At 42.0% G+C, this 21,003-nt stretch overlaps 1 protein-coding gene across 1 annotated transcript in view; it reads right to left on the bottom strand.

The window, feature by feature from the left end:
- Positions 1 to 21,003, bottom strand: part of ERGIC3 (ERGIC and golgi 3) — an 834,442-nt gene that overhangs the window by 24,493 nt on the left and 788,946 nt on the right. The window contains exon 12 of the mRNA XM_069652225.1: positions 7,134 to 7,189. Within this exon, the coding sequence (XP_069508326.1) occupies positions 7,134 to 7,189 (56 nt within the window). The remainder of the gene's footprint in view (positions 1 to 7,133; positions 7,190 to 21,003) is intronic.

The raw sequence follows: 21,003 nt of genomic DNA on the forward strand, positions 1-21,003 counted from the left end.
CGCTCTTTGTGTGCTTCTTTCTGAGAACTCGACACACGCGTCGAGTCTCGGTTGGACTTCCGAGTGCTTAGGTGTGGAAGTGGTGTGGGTAGCGCTCGTGTCGCCGGGTGTGTTCCCCATAACTGCCCTGCCGGACAGCCTTCCGAGGTCGGGGAATTGCGCTTGGGCGTCTTTTGACGCCTCGTTGCCCTCGCCGTCCGAAAGTACGGCGTCGCGGCCATCACTGAAGGTGCCCTCTGCTTCCATGGCCTCGCGTTGCCTGGCGTGGTGGGCCGAACGTTTGGTCAAGCGGTCCTTAAGTGTCTTAGCATTGTCTTAGCCTCTGGCTTAGCCTTAAGTGTCTTAGCCAGAGGTTACAGGTGGCGTGTTTGTCAACCCAAGGATACTTGCGGTTGCACTTGGGGCAGAATTTGAAAAGGGTACCCTCCATCCGCACCCTGTGGCAGCGGGCTACTGAGTGTAGGAAAATATATACGAGTGTAGAGTATGTAACCACCCCCCACTCTCCCTACTTGAAGGGCCGAGGCCAGAGGCCTTCCAAGGCCCGGGCCGAGGCCAGCGGCCTTTCGAGGCCCAAAGTCTGTCATGCAGCTCTCGACAGTTGTTTCTTCTCCGGACCGGCGTCGAACTTCGAACCTCGATGATTCGACGTGGGAGTGGAAGAAACTGGTAATTATTATTGATTTTTAGCAAAATATGGCTGAAAGCCAGGAACTCCGCGGAATGCTTCTGTCAAGTATGGCGGAAAAAAACAATCTGAGGGTCCTACATGCGTGAGGGATCATGGGTACTGTGGACGTCACACTAGGGATAGTATTACTGGCACGCCCTGTGTCGACGCCCATTTTCGAAAAACAAACTGTAATACTCTGCAGCTTCCACTAGATGTCGGCCTATGCACAGCATGTGATCTAAGCAGATTCCACAAGCCTCAGAACTATATATATATTTTTTTTGGTTCACAAAGTAAATCAAAAAATTATATGGACAGGGAGGTGCAATTGCTATTTTATTATAAATGGCAAGCACTAGGCACTTTATGAAAATTATGAAAATATAAACAAAAATACAAACTAGGTTTTTTGGAAACATGACTGAACCATCAATACTGCTGATAGTTTGCCGTTGCATTTTTAAAAATATGCATTTCATACAAAGCATAAAACAATCAGATCTGTCAGTATTCCCGAATGTATTTTGACTATTCCAAGATGTCACTCAGAGAAACATGTATTGTGAATAAGGAGTTTGGTCAATGGAAAGCAAAGTATGACTTTTTCTATTTTGTAAAAGTGTTTAAAAAGAGAAGCCTGTCATTTATGTCTACAATCTGAAGCAGCCCGTAAGGGTGAAACTCGTTGTTTTGTTCTCTCCTGAGCAACTTGTCCACTGTATCTGTTAAATAAAGGACGTTTGATGGAGACCCTTTAACATATCCGGGTGATTTTTACTACTGAGGAGAGTGCCGTCCAGAAAGCTGTAATTTGCTTTCAACTTTTTCTTTGTTTTGATATATATATATATATATATATATATATATATATATCTATCTCTCTCTCTCTCTCTCTCTCTCTCTCTCTATCTCTATCTATATATATATATATATCTCTATAGCTACATCTGTATCTATCTATATCTATATATGTATATATATACACACACCCTGCTTTTGTGGAAACGGTTCCATTAAAAAGGAAATAACTGTTCTGCAGAGATCCAACCGCTTAGCACAGAAATATGTACAATCTTTAACCCCCATTTCATCTAAAATGTTGGTGTATAGCAATGTTATGTTTAGCTTAACAAATATGTACATACAGATGGTCCCACTCCACTTTATCCAACTTGGAGAATACATAAATTGTGTCTCCCACATAGGATCTCATAGAACAAAGGGCTGAAGAACCTAATCAATATAAACTTATTTTGCTTCCAGCACTGAATCAATGCTGGATACCACCTGCCTAACAGGTGGCTGATTTATATCTTTATGAAACATTGGTAGAAGGATTGTTGGTACCAGAAGTTCAGAGGATTGCAAAAAAGGCTAGAAGGTTCAATGCATTGCCGTCTGTTCAACAACCCATCATATTATTCTTTCATAGTGGCCATCTGGAATTTGCTTCTACTCGTTAGAACAGGTATCAGACAGATGTTGATATTCTTCTTTGAACTAAAATGGGGCATCCATAATGACAATCGCACCACCACACCCCCTCAGTTATCTACAGCTTTGATAATTAAGCTGGACACCTGCTGTAAAGCCTGCAGTGCTTCTATTTTAGTCTTGGCCAGGTTGTCCTTGAATATTGTGTGACATTTTATGTCTAAATCCCCAAACTCCAATTCTTGGAACAGGTCTATCTGCTTCCCATCATCTGTGGACACAAGGTTGATTTGTTTTTAAGACTATGCTCTTAAATGTGTGTTGTTGGAATTCCTAGCTTTTCTTAAATGAATTTCCCACCAATTTCTCCTAAAGGTATTTCTTTATCATCTGTGTCAGTAAACAATGAAATCAAAGATCAGAGGTCCTCAACCAAGTTTAGTGAATTGTCAGTATGAACGCCACAATTAGCCGTACACGGCGGGAGGTACTTGCATCCACTCCATAGAATAGGATCTAATATTTAAAAACAACACCAAACTCAAACATGGAAATCTTACTTACGTAATGGAAAATACAATGCTATATTTTAAGTTGAAATATAGATTCATAACTATGAATATTGTTTTCAGGACTTCAAATAGTTAAGGTGGACTAACTTCCAATTGCGACATTATTGTTATGCAAAGAAGAGCTAGCCTTGAGCAAGCCCCTTTGGGCAAAAAACATGGACATAGTGTCAGCAATTAAAAGGTTTATAAACCTGTTTCAAGACCTCCGACTGGCAATGCCAATGCACTAAACTCGGTTGTGGACCTCTGATCGTTTACTAATGAGATAAAGAGACTGTATGTCAATCTGGTTTACACAACAATTGCTAACATTAACAATTGTCATTGCTTCTTATATGAATAAAACATGAGAGGATATACACAATACATATGTTGTCTAGGGTGCAAGGATAAATGGACCTCAACTTTCTTTTAGTACATTAAAAACTGTTGGGGCATCAGGGTTGTATGCCACAGCTCTCTTAGAACAGGTACCAGTAACCATATCAAGATGTATCACACCAGAAGCATGGGTGTGTATACTGACAACCTATTGCCTTCTGAATACAATGAATTTAAAGCTACCAGAACTGGCACCTCTACTATGGGCCATATGATTTGTACTTTAGTGGAGGTTTTCCCGATCAAACTTTTATACTATTTAGAGGAAAAATATTTCCTATATTTCAATTTACATACATATTTAAAAACATCAACCCTGGTGCTGGTATAGTCAAACAACTTTCTTTGTGAAAAGGACAAACTGAATTTAGGGCCTTACAGCTCTCTGCAGGAGCCAGGGCCCTCTCGTAGAGAGTGACAACTATTTATACCGTGATCGTTGCAGAGTCACCCGTGCCTCTAAGTCTGTCCCCTGTTATAGCAAATTTGAAACTGAAACCAGCATTAACACTAAATACAACATAGAATAAACTCAACCTTGTTGAAAACGTAACTCACCCTTTTTTGGATTATTAAAGTGTGAATGCGTTCATGTGTTAATACCATTGTGTATACTGCTGTTGTACGTGATCTTGTAGGTACTTGGCATGCTAATGTTAGTTGTTGGCTCTGTAGTGTGTTATGCCAATATAAAGGGTATATTTTGTGAGCTAGCTAAATGTTGCTAAGAGCATAGAGTACATCATTTACCACAGTTCCTCCAATTATAAAACAAATGATTAACCATGAAATCAATCCTATATAATAAAGTTCAACAATGGCCCTTGGTTAAGAGGTTAAAAAATTGATTACAAAGTGGAAGTACAAGAAAACATATAATTCAGCTCTGGGTCTCATCTATATTCAATGTGCAAACTGCACAAATCTAAGTGGATCGCTATAGTATATTAATAAAAACAGACATGATAATCCACATATAATTAACCTCATCTATGAACACGTCGGCTAACAAGTTCACACCATAATTCAAGAATGCTAACTACTGAAGTAAGAAGACAGCATTTCACACAGGATCGATCTGCCTCATAAATGCAACGTGATTCCAACAGTTGTAGTTACATTTGCTACATACAATGTCCAAATGTGTAGTCAAAATATTGTTTCTCACTTTTAGGGCTTGGGTAATGTAGCTACACATTCTTCTGGTTATTCAACATTTGAAGGTACTTGAAATGATCATGAATATTGGTAAATTTTTCTTTCAAAACTATTGTGACTAACCATAATTTTCAGAGTTGTAGATACCATGGGCAGACCATTAGAAAATGCAGCCTACTTTAAGCCAAACTCATGCCACATACAGAAAGGTTCAGGTGCCTCTTGAACATTCCATGCAGCTATATTGCCCAACAGTTGTAGTTGACCTAAGCTGATTCTCAATACATTTCTGTGTGTATGTTAGTGTACCAAATCCACACAAAGCAAAGGCGCATTCAGGTTAGTGACCAGGAGATACTTTGTTTTCTATTATGCTTAGTGTTTAATTATATGTGAAACATTAATCTTCACATTCTCAATGTTTATAGACTTCAACTTTATTCATGGTAGTATCCTTAGCATTTTTTACAAACAATTTGTTTTCCTCTGCAGACTTCATTTTTTTTATCAGAGCATTCTTTAAATTTTGTTTGAATTATGAAGACTCGTATGCTTGGATTCTCAAAGTTATAATTCTATGCATATTTAGCTTTTTTGCATTTTGTTTAGTCTGTGAAAAAGCTAAATTTTTCAGACATTAAGTGGTTTAATATAACATACAGAGAAAAGGGGATGACTTTGGTGATGTAGATATATTTTTGGTCATTGTTTTAAGTAATGTAGAGCGTTGATTTCTTTACTTTGATGCTGTGTTTGAGAGGATTATTGCAAAATTATACATACATATAAATACAGTGAATATAATGCAGCAAGCATTCCCATTTCCAGCACAATAGAACGCTGCAATGTGCCACGCAATTCTTATGGCTCATAGAATTTAGAGCAACTGCAACGGCGTGCAATTTTCTGGCCCACACGTTCATATTGGGGATAATATCTTCAGTAAGGGCAGACAGTCCAGCGACCCTCCTGCAGAGGCAGCAGCAGCTTGCCGAGTTCAAGCAGTGGCACAATAGCTTTTGGGCTAGCACTGTATTGAAGTTGAACACTATCAAAAGAATAAAGCAGCCCATGGAGCCCCTAAGCTCTTCCCCATAATGCAGTGAGGAGCAGGTGATAGAGGACATCCCTGAGGAGGATTAAGATGTAACCCTCAGTTTTAAGAGGCTGCTAAGAGATTCTTTAATTTTGGAGGTCTCCCAAGGGGTCAAGCCAATTCAAGCTTCTAAAATATTCTTAAAAGTTGCAGTGTTTTGTGTGATTGTATTTTTGTTTTTCAAATAAGCACATTTTGTATCGAGCTTATTTTGATAAGATGAATTTATTAGTGAAGGTTACAGTAGAGTTGGAGTAACATCTTTAAATTATGGTGACCCTTATAGATTTAAGACACTGGTTTGACAATGGCACGCAGAAGTGCGACTTATGATGAAGAAAAATATAGACACTGTTACTGTTCACCTCTTTCTTTATAATAATGAATTGAATAATGATGCAAGCAGTTTTTTGTGCTGGTCGGACATGTTGATTTTTCAATGCGAAATCTCAATGATACATATGTATTTTTATAACACATTAGTATTGGCGCAGCTTTGTTTGATTTTTCCATGTTTCATTGCCTATGTCAACAACAGTAAAGCCATCGAAGTACATTAGGCAGCAGATGCCTACTTTGTATTTGTTCTTTATTTGGAAGTATTACCTTAAGTAGGGCAGATTGCTCACTTACACAGGGTTTGACAAATGTTTGTCTGTGGTTTTGTGGATATTGTGAGGAACCCGAGAGCACCCTCACATTTGCTCCCCAGATGGCTAGGGAAAAGCCATTGCTGTTGGTTCTCGACTATGGATGTGTACAAGCGAGAGAGGATCACCTGGGTGGAGGGTCCTTGGGGATTGGGGAAGAGGGTGCCAGACAGCGAGACATGGTATCCCCCCCCCTAACACGGACTTACCCTCCCTTCCCTCAGCCTTCATGGGCTACTTCCACTCATGCCCTATTTTTAAAAGATGAGCAATGGTGGGAATCACTTGAATGGGCCCTCTTACAGTGCTTTCTATGGTGCTTCTGGACCACACTCTCCAAAGAAGGGTCTTTTTTTTCCAGGCATACGCTTGCCCGTCATTCGGCCCTCTTGTGATGAACGAAATCTGGAGGAGTCTCCCATGATTTTAATGAGGAGCAGCCAAGGGACACCTTTGCTGCACATTCATGCAGGGCTACTGGGTTCATGGCCTTTCAGAGACCACATTCTGCAATGTCATAGTCGGCCTCCAGACATGATACACAGATGTTATAGGGGTCAATAGCCGACATCCTGAGCATACAATCCCTGTAGTGTTTCAACCTCAAAGCTTTAGCTGAACTTGGTATGACAACGAAGTTGACAAATCTTAACCTAAGATGCACTCCCGGTACAGCATTCCGACACTCAGAAAAAAGGTACTGAAGTCACAGGGTCTGGTGTGCCCCCATGTATAATGGATGTTGTCCCTTTTGGAACCAAGGAGGGAGACCTTGCTCCCTTGCTGGTGAAAAATGTGTTCCAGTGCCAGTGGTCCCTGCCTATCAAATATCTAAGATGAGTAATCGGTGGAAGGACACAATCCGTTAGAATTAGAATCTATAAACTTACTCTAGCACACTAATCTTCTCAAGGTATCCATATTTTTCAAATGATATGATAGAGTTATCTTCTTCCCTGCCTTCCTGTAATTCAGAATAACATCTTTTTCGATACAAATTTGAGACAAAATTTCCTCCAAGAAGCATCTGTACTGAAGTGTAGCGGTCAGTAAACAAATGGCAAGAAAATGATCGGTGGACAAGTGCTCTACAAATACAAAATTCAATTTAATCCATCAAATACAGCATTAAGCTCTACAGTATAAAACCCTGCACATTACCAAATTACCTGTAAATACTCCTCCAATAATTGCACAAACTCCCGTAATAAAATGTGTAAATGACCTGTAGAAAAAAAGATAAGTAATTAGAATTGCATACAAAACTAAACTTGAAACTCATCCCTATAGCAAAACACACAATGTTACACATTGTACTTTCAATTCATTATTTAGTTTTGGAATGCAGGTGGCACTACACACTGACAGGTGGCTCTACCCTCTCACCCGCTTGCCAAAATGAAAAAACAGGTTATCCTATTATAAGAGTATTGGAATTACAATACTATGGTTGTGGTGCGTGTTCATGCATTTCCACAGCACGTTTTGTGATGTCAGATGAAAATGGATAATGTCATGCTCAATACATGAATAGTGGCATAGTTGCTGCACATGCAGACTTCATAGCAGTTGGCATCATGTTTCTCGGTACACAGGACATTGTTTTGCACCAGAACTGTTGTCGGGTATCCCATTCTTCCCTGTCCAACCCCCCATCAACTATTGGTTTTCACTATCCTCACATATGCTCTGAGCTTCGGTTTGGTTTCAGTCACACACCTTACCACAATAATTAAATATACAGGCATGTGTTATGGAGCCTGTACCTTGCAGCAGGGCAATAACAAGATACAGAGACGTGATGAATAAAAGTGGCACCATCTCCTCCCAGGCAATCTCCCAACCACCCAACGTCTCCCTCCGCCTGTTCATTCCACCCTCTGTCTCATCCACGTCCTACCCTTGCACACCTGCCCCTATCCCATTTCTAGCATGTCCAAGCACTTCACCTCATCCACCCACTCACTCACCCCTCCTACCCATTTCCCATACTCCACCCTACATATCCTCACCCACTTTTCTCCCCCTCTCTGACCCACCTCACCCATGATGCACCCTCAAAGTCCCTCAACCCACCAAAATCTACATCAGTGCCACCCCCACATTCCAGAACCACTTCCTTAGCAACCCACACCATATTCACACCGGCTCTCATCCTCAACCAACCAGTCTGTTAGCTTGCCCACGTAGCGACCACCCAATGCCACTTCGTCCCTTACACACCCTCACCCCATACTCCCTCTCAACCACTGTCTGCTCCTCCATTCTCCCTTAAACCATCACACCTTTGCTCTCCATCACCCATCTTACCGTCAAGCTTTCCTTCCCACCATCACTTCCTTTCACGACCCATCGTGCCCTGCATGACACCTGGCCTCACCCAACCCTGCTCTAGCAACAGCACTCCCCCCTGGCTGTGTCCCTACCTCACACACCCTCACACTTACACTCACCACCCATCCGCACCCTGACGTTTTCCCACCATCAACCCTTTAGCTCTCATCCACACCTATATCTTCCCTCTATCACTCAAACATCTTTCCCCGTCTGTCACCCGCATCACCTGTCCCCATCACTCCCCCAACACTGCCAGTGCACTTCATGGCTGCGTTTCTCCTCCTTTTACCCCTAACAAACCAGTCTCTCTGTTGTTTACACCCAACATACCAGCCTCTACTGAAAGAGATTCTGTATGGCCAGCACATACAGACCTTCTGCCTCTTCTCCTTCATATAACCAGCTTAGCCAAGGCGATATGCTGAATCCCTGAATGCAAGGCCAGTAAGAATTGAACCTTGCTGAAGTGCAAGCACTGCCGGAGATGCTTGCCCGTCTCACGATCAAAGATGCATGCAGAGAGCAAGGCTACGAATAGCTAACAACCAAAGGCATACAGATGAGCGCTAGGTCAGAAACGCACATGAAACCTTGTGACACACTATTCCATGCAATGTTCCCCCTAAGCTGTGCGCATGTGCGCTTGCCCAACTTCCTTCTGGGTGCCGCTCAGAAGATTTTTAGCAGCGCACAAAGACAATTCTCACCTATTCAAAAAGATTTAATAAGGCACAAGCCACAGCAATTACCTAAAATGTTCTTTTTCTTAAAATAAGCAACTAGTCTTGATATTCTGCTAATTTGCATTATGCTACTATGCACCTAAATCCCTAAAAGCAAAATACAACACAAGAGGTTACAAACTAATATGAACTGGCTCCATGAACAGAAGAATCTAACCAAGATATGCCTGCACACATTAACCAAAAATGTTCCCTCCCCACCCATGACTCCTAAACCTGACTCACACTTTTATCTTATGGCTCTAACGTCTGCCCCAGAGTACATTAGGATACTACCGGACAACCTTGACTCTTCCTCTCTTGGCTCTGCGAAAGGTTAGCAGACGTGTACCTACATCCACTTGTTTTATGTTTGTTGTAACATGAATAACGTTCATGCGCCAGAATTTCTGTTACTCATTGTGCCTTACCAAAAGCGTCACCCACACTATATAATCGTACTACCAGCTCAAATATCGGATACTGACTCAAGTAAGCAGCCTACTTGGATGTGTAATCAAATTCCACACTTTCTCTTCTTTGTACAAATGTCTTGCAAGTGATTTGAAGCGGCCCCCTTGTAAGTTAACACATTATAAAACTCAAATATTAATTTGCCCTCTAAAGATTTTGAAAAGACAAATGTGATGCTCAGGATCTCCTACTTTAGCTTTGCTAACATCACCCTATAAGTGGAGAGCAACATTGCAATATGATTTACTTAGCCTACAAGGGATAATGGGTATGGACTATACAAGGGATAATGGGTCCGGATATTCAGACAGGAGAATGCTTTTCACACAATCTGCATCGTTTCCAAGTGTTCAGAGTTCCTTTGGGCATAGATCTTCACACATTATATGGTAACTAGTTTCTATGCAAAAACAGTTTCACTGGCACTTGTGTAATCCTGCACAATTATTTAAGTGTGGGGTATTTTGCAAACAATCTTTTATGAACTGCAAAAGAATTGTGTACATGCAGAGTCATGACATTCTTAAAATGCACATCATATGTTGAGGCATTTAAATATGCCTTGCTTGCAAAATATTGTGGGTCTGCAAATATCCCAGTGAGTGTTTACTGCTAAAATCCCTCACTTGTTACAGTGCTCTATCAACTAGTATTGGCGGCTAGCACAGGGGCCGGGGAAGGGTATCGGTGGAAGCATCATTCCTTGTAGGTGATGAACGAAGCAACACATTTCAAAGACCAAGTCAGAAGTTTTGGTAGTACACTGAAGGAAATGTGTAGCGTGTTTGCTAAAGGATAGGACATTCTAGTACCCATCTAGACAACAGCACCTTCTTTTTCTTTCTATGCTCAACTGCTGAGGGCTTTTCAATATAACTGTGTGTTCTGTGTGTGCAGCTCTAGCACCTCCATGCATTTTATGTAACCGATCACAAATCATTACAGAAGAGGGATCCATAGTTACAGAAGAAGGCACTAAATCATTTGTATCTCTGATTAATTGATGCAATTATTAAAAGGCATATACGTGTGATTTTCTTCAACAGTGCTCCATAATACACCTCAGTAAGGCTCTTGTTTAATTTTATCTAGGCTGTGGTGTGGAATTGTGGGCAAAACTATACACTTTACTATGTGCCCTGTCATTTCACTCCCTATGTCAGGGGTACAAGCAGGGCTCTAACCAGATTTTGCTCCCTACTTGGAGTCAAATGATTTTTCAGGGAGTAAAAAAGGAATTAGCTTTACCAATAGGGATACTTTGTGCTTTTAAAAGATGTTCTTTCCCCATAAATTCCTTTTGAGATTGTGCATTAATATTATTAGAGTTCCTTCCTTCCTATGCCACTGCTCTACTGGTCACTAATTCTAAAAAATATAAGTGGAGCTTTGTGGGTTGAAGCAATGACATGTTCATTGTTTCTCGCTTTCGTTAGGCAGATTTTCCTTTTTTTAGGGAGTAAAAATGCATGGTGCATAGGTGTCTTAGCTCTAAGGCTGGTGTTATCACTACCCACAGGAGAACGTAATGTGGATAGTAAGCAGAGGCACAGGAATTTTGGATCATCATATTCTAAGGTGTAGTTATTCTGATGCAATTATCATCCTTACACAAATTATTAGAAGCATGTTCTCCTGTCCCTTGTATTACTTCATTAAAGTGGCACTTGAACTCCTTTCTGCAGGTGCTTGCTTTTAATGGCCATTAATCCATCCGCAAATGTATTCTGTCTGAGTTTCTTGACAGCCACATCAGTTACGATAAGAGATATTTGCGAGCCCCAAATGCCATGTACGTCGTTCACAGCAGTAACAGGATGACAAGCCAGCATATTCAAGGAGTGTAACCCACCTACCCCAACCCACCATCGAGAGCCAACCGACCTAACGGTCAATGAACAATAACGCATCAGCCATGATAAACACCCCTTCGGTCGAAACGCGTGTCCGCTGACCACAAGATTAGCGCATCAAGAATGAAATTCCTTTTTAAAAAAAAAAAATAAGAATACAAAGAAACATTTCTTTAAGAATAAATATTGTTTGCACGAGCTATCTGGGAGCACAACTAAGAGATATTTGTGTTTTTTAATACAAATGAGTGATATTCCAGTGGCATAAAACATACAAGGCCTCATTAATACTTGCGACGGTATCCCAGCGTAAATCTCCCAGAATACCACCCAAACAAATTACTGTTAACGCCTACTTTGTCCGAAGGAATTTCCGCCGGATTGCAACTGGTGGTGGCGGTGTAATTCCCCATTCATATAGAGTCCATATTGAGTCCATTGGACTAAATGTGGCTTTTTGGCGGAATTACCGGAGTGGAAAGTCCACCGATTTCGGCGTTGAGTTGGAGGATTCACCTCCTGGATTTTTCTGGAGGCAAATCTTCCACTCCAGGCCCAAAATCGTAAGTTGGCATAGTGATAAAGTTGGCGGTAATGGAGTTACCACCAACTTTACCACTTACCACCAAACTTGTATGGAGGCTGACATTCTTCCCTACGCAGAGGTACTGTGACAGATATTGAAGTCTTGGACTGGTTGATGAGTTTTCTGTTTAATCACATAGTACATATTTTATTTTAGTCTATGTGTTTTGAAAGTGTTGTAAGATTTTTAAAGAACTACAGTGGCTGGGAAGAGGAAATTCCTTTCCAAACTCTCTTCTGCGACGGTAACTCACAAAGTGGCTTACCTCATTAGTCAGTTGAACATGGAAAATATTGTGCGCACAACAGCCAACCGGTTGCGCACATAGCGAAAAATAATTAGGGGGAACATTGATCCCATGTGAGACTGTCAGTAGCCTGACCAGCTCAGGAAGGGATGGGGACCCCTCTCAGCCTGGAGTGGGAGGCCTCACCCATGGTCGAAGGCAGCAGCTGGGAGGTCCCCAGTCCCTGTCACTACTTGTAGTTCAGGTTTGCTTGCATACAGGGGCACTGTCCATCACCCCATACCTTTCTCAAATGATGCTAGCCTGCCTTTGTATTTTATCCAGAAAACTACATATCCCAGCATCCGCAGCAAGAGACCAGCTAAACCAAAGCTATCGGGGGGACTGGGCCCCTGTGAACTGGAACTGGCAAAGTATTGAAGATAAGCAGCTGTGTGAACCAGAGACACAGTTAACAGTGGACTGTGCCTACACAGAACAATCCCCAGTCAAACGAGTAAAGTGACAGGCATACAAGTTCTTCACACAAACTAGGACTTAAGCACCATGACTGACAACCGCGGAATGTGATTCCAAAACCCGGGCAGACCCACATGCAGAAGAGGAGCGGGCTTAAACCCCATTTTATGTCTTTTGATGTTTGTACCACTTACTGGGTGGAGAGAATAGGGAAGGATTGGCCCAGAGAACGAGCTGAGGAGGACAGTGAATAGGAAGGAGGGCAGTACAGATGGAAGCCCTGGAGACAGGAAGTTGTCTGGGTGAGGTCGGCAGAGACAGACCAAAACTACGTGCCAGAAGAAAGGCAGAGAGGAGCAAGGAGGAGGATTATACAGGTAGTGTGCAAGGTGAGGTATTGGTTGGTCAAAGCAAGTGGTACTGGAAAAGAGCGAGGGCAAGAATATTCTGTCTATTCATACGTCTGCTGTTATACATGCTGCATTATCTTAATAAAAATTATTAAAAACAAAGAAAAAAAAGGATTGGACGGGCTGGGAGGAGTAGTAGAAGTGTGCAAAGGGGAGAGTAGTAATGGCATGAAGCGTTAAGAAATATAGTCGGACAGAGGTAGAAGTTTAGAGAGGGGTAATGGTAGTAAGCAATATCGAAGTGTGGGAGAAAGCAGTAAGAGAAAATAGAGACGACCTGTCGAGGGACAGTAGAGGGAGCCTTCAGCAGAGAGAGGAATAATAGTGGCTGGAGAAGGAGAGTAGAAGGAGAAGAGGGCTAGTGGTAGAGAGATTTACGGAGAAGAATATCAAAGTGTGGGAGGAACAGCAAGGGTGAATAACTAAGTGCGCCATTTCTGTGGGGAACATCCTCAGACAGAAACATGTAGATGCTTTCCTGAGGAAGTTTAGGTAGAAAAGGTGTTGGACTTAAGGCCATCACCAGAAACTGTTTTTTAGGTTCAGTAGGGGGTTACCGAGAGGGAGCGGGAGTGAGGGAGCGGTGGAAGGAGGGGGAGAGAACACTATTAGGCCACTTGCTGAACTGACAAGTGGCGTGGTATTGAGGCCATCTGTGACACCCACCAAATATGGGTTAGGGGCTGTGACAAAAATAGTACTGTCCTGCAGGAGTACAAATATGAATAGTAAATACAACTCCTACTCAGCCCCACACTACTACTAAAACAGCAGTGATTCCAATGCAAGGTGAAGCTGGCACAGCCCAACATGTATACATCCTTCGCGGCTAAGGGTAGCATAGGCCAATGGCAGGCAATCGTTTTCTGGGGAGGAGAGAGCTGGCAGTACAGCGGCAATGATTACATCAAATCATATGAAAGTTAAAGAATAGGTCTTTAAAAGGGCAAAGAAGGGGGGACCTACAAATGACTAGGGTCATTTAAGGGGGAAACAAGGACAGGATAACTTCAAATACCTTTAGTTTCTTGTCTTTGGGGCTCATCCGCTTTGAGCCAGGCTTCTGGGTGCCTTAATAGAGTCAAGATGGTGTCCAGGTGTTAGAATCAAGCATTCCTAGTGGAGAGTGTGTCGAGATAATTAGAGATAATGATTCCCAGTAGATCGAGCTGCCATTTGACAAAATTTGACAACTGTTGCCAGTGGATGAAGCTGGCATTCGAGACGGGTCAAGCCAATGTCTTCCCGCAGGTTGAGTCAGTGTCGAGAAGAGGCCTCTGAAGAGATGGGTGAGCCGATTGCTTCCAGCAGGTTTAGTTGGCATTTGATTCGGGTCGAGGTGATGTTTCAATTGGATCAAGTTGGCAGTCAAGACGCAGCAAGTAGTTTGCTTTAACTGAGTCAGGTATGCATGTGTGAAGCACTTATAGTGCAAAAGGCAGCACCAAAGGTTCTGTTGTGGCTCAAAGTGAGTCGAGCAGACTTGAAAAGCATCTTGAGGTGGAAAACAGATTGTGTGCTTCTTCTAGACTTCTGGGCAGCTGGGAGACTCAGTCAGGGTCTCAAGAGCAAAGGTAGTCCTTTCTTCTGCCCTTCCAGGGACCATTCGTAGACAGCACTCACAGGTGTCTGCCACCTCCAGTGAGCAGGGCCTAAGTGCTAGAGGTCTATGTTGCAGTAGTCCTTGTCCAGCTGATCATCCCAAATATGCTCTTGGGATGGATGGTTGGGCAGAAGAGCTTGCTTCTTCCTGTGAGCTTGGTCTTCTCACCTCTATGGCAGAAAACCTTGGAGTGGACTATACTCCCAAAAGTACAGGGAAGGTGAATCCTCCTTCAGGAATTATCCAGGGATTAATTAAGGGGAGTATTTCACCCTTAAAGTGGAAAAATTCCACAACAGATCGGTCCCCAGCAAGCCTGTTAAGGGACCAATCCTAGATGCTGTAACAAGTGTCCTTCCCTTCTGATGCCATCCCCAGAGTGTCTTGTCTGCAAGAAGTGGGGAAGGGGAAAGGAACTTTGGGAGCCCTAGCATAATCCAAGATGATGGGGACCGCCCTGTTCCTCTTTTTGCCTACATCGAAAAGAATCCAGTAATCAGCACCTTGGTTAGAGGTGGCCATTGTAATGACAGGGCTGCCTTTATAGTCCCAGGTCCCAGCTGAACTCCCAGGGGGTTTTCCTGGTTCCCCGGAGGATGTGACAAGCCGCCACAGGGGCAGGGAGGGAATCAAAGGGAAGGCTTCCAGGGTGTGACCCAAATGATTGTATGGTTGTTGTGGGCCCAACCAACCCAGACAGCTGATGCTAACTTATCGTAATCTGAGAGTTTTCTAATGGTCAAGCACACTAGGATTGCTTTTTAGTTCCCTTTGGAGTATCTCAAGAGTCACTCCTGCCCCTGTTCTAGTCATCTTGTACATGGAACTACTAGGAAATTTGGTTGCAAAATATAATGTGTGTATGCATCAATATGCTGACAAACACAGTTCTATACTAAAATTTCATCGGAAGGCAATAGGAAATGCCTCTGAATGTCTACAAGACATTGAGGCCTGGCGAGCAGCCGTTATTTTAAAATTGAATTGTTCTCAAATTCAAATCTTTTTTTTAATGGTTTTCGGAAGCAAATATTCCAGGGGTCTCATTTGGAGTTTGCCAATTCTACAAAAATGTTTGGGTTTCATTTTAGACTCTCGTCTTTCATTAATGGCACATATAAACTATTGGTTGAAATTAGCAAATTATCACCTTTTTTCCCTTACGCGCTGTAAAACATTTATTTCTGTGGCACACTTTTGATTATTAGTGTAATCTTTAGCATCATCAGGCACTGCTTTTGGAATTTCCCTTTTAAGAGGTCTGCCCAAATCCACCTTGTCTCAATTAAAAGCAGTTTTTAATGCGGATGCTTGCTTAGTATATGGAGACAAGAAATTTGAACACATTTACCCAAGTTTAAAAAGTCTGCACTGACTTCTACTTGAATTTAGAATTCTTTTTAAATTGACTTGTATTGTTTATAAAGCTATTCATTTAAAGACCCCTTCTTATTTCTCTGATAAATTAAACATTTCTGGAGGTGCCATAGATCTTCATAGTCGTGACTCTTATGAGGGGTCAGAAATGCGAGGCGGACAAGTAGATCGTTTTTTCACAAGTACCCATTTTATTAAATAAGGGTGAGAAACACGTTGCTTTCCCTAACCTAACAAGGATTTCCATGCCTGTCAAACTAAGACTAAAGGAAATCACTAATATCCAAAGGTCTCTGTCCCTCAGTTCTACATACAATAAAATCATACAGGTATCATATGGTTGTTCAAACTCAGCAAAATAACAGCTTTATTCAAAAAATCTTTATGAGCATTTATCATTGTACCCAGGGTCGGATCCCCTTCCCTGAGATTAATGCAGGATTTTCCAAATCAGAGTTCCAAAAAGGAAAGTTCCTTTCAATAGCCAAGTTCTGTTTTAAATGCAACAAAATTCCTTTCACTCCATAAGTCTTTCACTTGGCACTTGGATTGTCTAATTACTAAACAAGATTTGTCACTCTTCAAAAAGGATTGCCCAAAGCTTCCACAAGCTCTTGCTTGATAAACGAAAGGGTATTTGTCTTCACACTGCCAGTCAATAATTCAATATAACTTCTCTTTGAATAACAACTACTTTCACATTTCTTCTTCATAAATAATGTTTTGTTAGGATAAATTTATCACAGTTCATTACAACACATCAGTGGACTTGCCACTTTCTTTACACCACAATGCAGTACTTCAATGTCTTCCTGCCAGGACTAACCACTAATAATCCCTTTCCTGGTATACTCATCTGCCAGAATAAAACTCACTACTACAAGTACTCTGTGGTTAGACTTGCTTCAAACTTTAGAAACATTGATTTTCAACATTGAGGTTCACAACTTGTTCCATAAGGGTACAATACACATTGATGCAGTTTGTTCCACTGATTTGTTTGCCACCTGCAATGCAGGTTATGTTCCTCTCCCCCTTGATACTATCTACAAAGAGGGCTTCTCTCCTGCCACCTTTGGGTTCCTACTAGCCCACTAGTTAACTGCTGGTAATGTCTCCTTTTCAAAGTTCTCTCTTTAGGAAAGCAGTTTCCCCTTTTATTTATAATTGCCCTTCTTTGGTTTAGGCAATGTTGGTTGTCATTTTCCCCTTTCTGGTAATCTCCTCAGTAGACTACTAGGCAATGCTGGTTATCTTGCTCAAATAGTGCCCCGTCTTTACTTTGGCAATGATGGTTACAATCTGGTTTAATCATTGACCCCTCTTTAGTTCGGCAATGTTGGTTACAATCTTTCTAAAATATTGCCCCCTCTTTACTTTGTTATAATGGTTGGAAACGTTCTCTTATTTTGCTTTCTCTCAATATGCGTATCAGGCCAAAAATGCTTGCTTTCATTCGTTCGGCATTCAAAAGGCTTGCAAGCAGCTATCGGTCTATTGCTGAGTGCCCCGGGGTCACCTAACAAAGGTCAACTCACCAATCTCTCCTTGTGCATCCGTTCGACCCGCTGCAACTTCTTCTCTTGCCAGGTCCTGGGCGTCCGACAGCTCTGGTTACACTCCCGCGGCATGCACTTTTTTTTGAAAAGTGAGCCTGTCTTGCGCCTTGCATACTCTGGTGTGCGTCTCCTACAGGACAACCTGTCAGCACCGCTTCCCGACCTCTGCACTTCGGATTCCTGACTATCAGCACCACAATCTGCTGCAAACACAGCAGCAGCTCGGCCATCGTCTTCTCTCTGCCACTCCCACTGCTGCTGGCTACTTCTACTTCTTCTAATGGCCTGCACCTGAAGGGGCTTTAAATATGTATGCATATTCAGGTGTGGGTCATTAGAAGCACTAGACTGAATACTGTAACACCTCTGAGCCCCTCTTCCCAGTACCTAGAGCATTACGGGACATGAAGTCCCTAATGTCTGGTTCCTTTTTATATCAAAAGGCTTCAATTTCAACCTACTTAATTCACTCTGTTTATAGAATACACCTTTAGGGGCAGGTTTTAGAGGAATTAATGGTTGGTTCTTGATTTCATAGCTTAAACCTAAGGGCAAATCATACCTATCAGAAGAAATGGTATTGATGCTCGGATCCTTACATGCATCATTCCCATGTTGACCACAGGGGGTTTCACTACTAACAATTTGTGTAATTTTGGGAAGGGAAGCTTTACCCAGACAACAAGCCATTAGATATTCAGGTATTATGGAAATCTCACCCTCTGAATATGAATACTGTGTGTCTCCTAATGGAGTCCCCCTATTCCCTTGGTGGCCTTCTCCTCCCAGGTGTTCTACCCGTCTAATACCACCCCCAGGTTTGGGATCAGGTAGCAGCTGCCTTCCCCTGGCCACCTGGGAGGAGACTTTAGGCTGGGATTCTGCAAGGACTTTGCAGGATTCATCACACTCTCTATGCCTTGATGTATCTATAGTTAAATGTTCTGCTTCCACTAAAAGGGTTATGTTTTAATACAATATTGTAGTCTACTTTCCAGGTCTTGTGCCTCTCCAGGGCCTCCGATACCTTCCAGTGTATCTTCATACATCCTTAATACTCTACATAACCCCTTTATCTTCCATTTTTTCTAATGCTCCAACATACCTTCATATGCATGTCTAGGGTTTCCTGTGCCTTTCCATGTCTTAGGCCTTTTAACATATCTTGTGCTTCCCTATGCTCGCTTATTGCACTCCATGCTGCCTTATGCCTTTCAATTAATTATAGGTTTGACATCTCTCCATGCATTGTTGTGCCTTGGTGTGCCCCTATACACCTCTCTATGACAACTTAAGCTTTGCCATGCCTCGAGTGCTTCTCAATGCCTTTTTAGGCCATCTTAGTCATTATGCAATGTTAGTCTATGTCGGTTTATGCTATGCCAAGTTGCTAGCTCAGGGCTTGAAATGTGTACACATTTGGCCAGGGGCGTCCCTTCTGTTTGCCCAATCTTGCCTCGCAGAGACTATGACTGTAGCGCTACTTAGTTCTAGATGGGTGTCAGGATACAACACAGTTGGACAAGCCCCATGCACTTGCAACTGACATAGCCAACCAGAGCAACCAGGCATATTGTAACATCATTGGCATTGACAGTAAGGTATAGTCTAATGTCCTCCGATGATTTTATAGGCTTTCTTCAAACAATGTAGTGGTAATTCCCATTTCCAAATTCTACATATGCAAATGTTTACCATTCTGTTAAGTTTATTATTTTTAAGAGAAAAAAACATGCAAAGCATGGCATCAGCCAGAAAAAGAAGCGGTTATAGTTCATCATATTATGATGCAGTACATGCAATTCATTTCCCACAACCTCATTCAACCATTAATAGGCATGAACAAAAGCAAATTATCAACTCTGCAATTACGTTTGAGACAGTCCCAATATGATCACTCTACGTGTCCAATCCCCGTCATACACAATTTCAATACTTCATATAAATGCACACGTACAAGAACTAGTTAATGGGCGCTGTTGATCAGATTCTTGGTCCAACCAATTTAGGAAAAGGTTTCCCATTGAGCATATTGGACTTCCCTCCCTGTTCATATGAATTTCAGAATCAGCCCTGTGGACATATTCTGGGAGGCCATCCTGTTCTGTTGAACAAGTAAAGGCATTAATGCCTAGCTAACCTATATCTGGGTAGTGTGACTTGAGCAGCACGTTTTAGACCTAGGTGGTTTGAGAATGGTGAATAGTTCCATCAAGGAGACATAACACTCTTAATACAAGTTAGGCAAAATGCACAAAATTGCAGTTATTTATTCGGGCCTTAGACAAAAGCTTAAGAATGAAAAAAAAACACACAAGTAGCTAACACTAAAACATTCCCTACTACGATATGCACATTCACTTTGGGTGTGCTCTACTGAGAACACTAACACTTTACTTTAGATCACAGTCAGGTCAGTTTTGGAACACTGTAGGATAGCAAAGCAAGTGAATATTAGAACCAGTAATCATCAGTTACAGAACTGATAAGTGAAAAATAGAGACGTTAGAAACACCAAACCTTAATATAAGGTACTACACGGTATAAAGGCCTTCCCTATCTAGAAAAGAGAGGGCCTAGTGTCCTAAGTTCACAGGTCCCAAGGCAGATCTTTTCAGAAAGATACAAGTCTTTTTAAGAGTCTGAACAAGTGTTGTCAAAGCCAACAGGCAGTATGTAAGTGTCTCAAAGTTTAACCATTGAAGAAATGTTCTGAGCAGACCTTCTTCCAATCCAACCACCTTATGGGTAGACTAGCAGAGGATCCGTGATCACAACTCCACTAATCATGGTCATGCAAGTGAGAGGTGGTAAAAGGTCTTTATCCCTGTAAGGACTTTATGCCTGTTAAAATCTATGGAGGTAGGTGGGGTAGGATCAGTAAGTGTACTGACTGAGTATATTTAGATTCAATCAGAAACCACCGTAGAAGATCCTGAAATCTCTGGGCCCCTTTATGCAATGCATTGGTTCAGCTGAAGGGGTTACATGTGATTTTATCGAGAAAAAATAAACAATGAAATTGTAAAGAACCCAAAACATCAGAAAAAAACAACTCATTTTACTTTCGTTGCTTTTTGGTGGGGGGGTCCCCCTAGCCCCCCCCTATTTTCCATACCCCCCTCCCCCAAAACTACTATTCCCATTCCCCACTACTTTTGTACACTTTTTAAAAATTCTTGACTTTTTCCTTCATTGTTTTGGGTTCTTTACAAATTCATGCTTTGCTTTTATATCTCAATAAAATCACTGCATACCGGTGCAGGAGTCTTGCGTGCATAGGTCACTTTTGGTGCCTTGTTTTCGATCTGGCTAGTTCAGTGCTTCCGTGCTCCATTGGATCAGTTCTGCAAACTGGACAGCTGGATACTACTGCTACACTGAAGAAAGGACCACCACTCTGGCGATGACC

Source organism: Ambystoma mexicanum, chromosome 3p (assembly GCF_040938575.1).
Source record: "Ambystoma mexicanum isolate Mex_15411 chromosome 3p, UKY_AmexF1_1, whole genome shotgun sequence".
Classification (NCBI taxonomy): Eukaryota; Metazoa; Chordata; class Amphibia; order Caudata; family Ambystomatidae; genus Ambystoma; species Ambystoma mexicanum.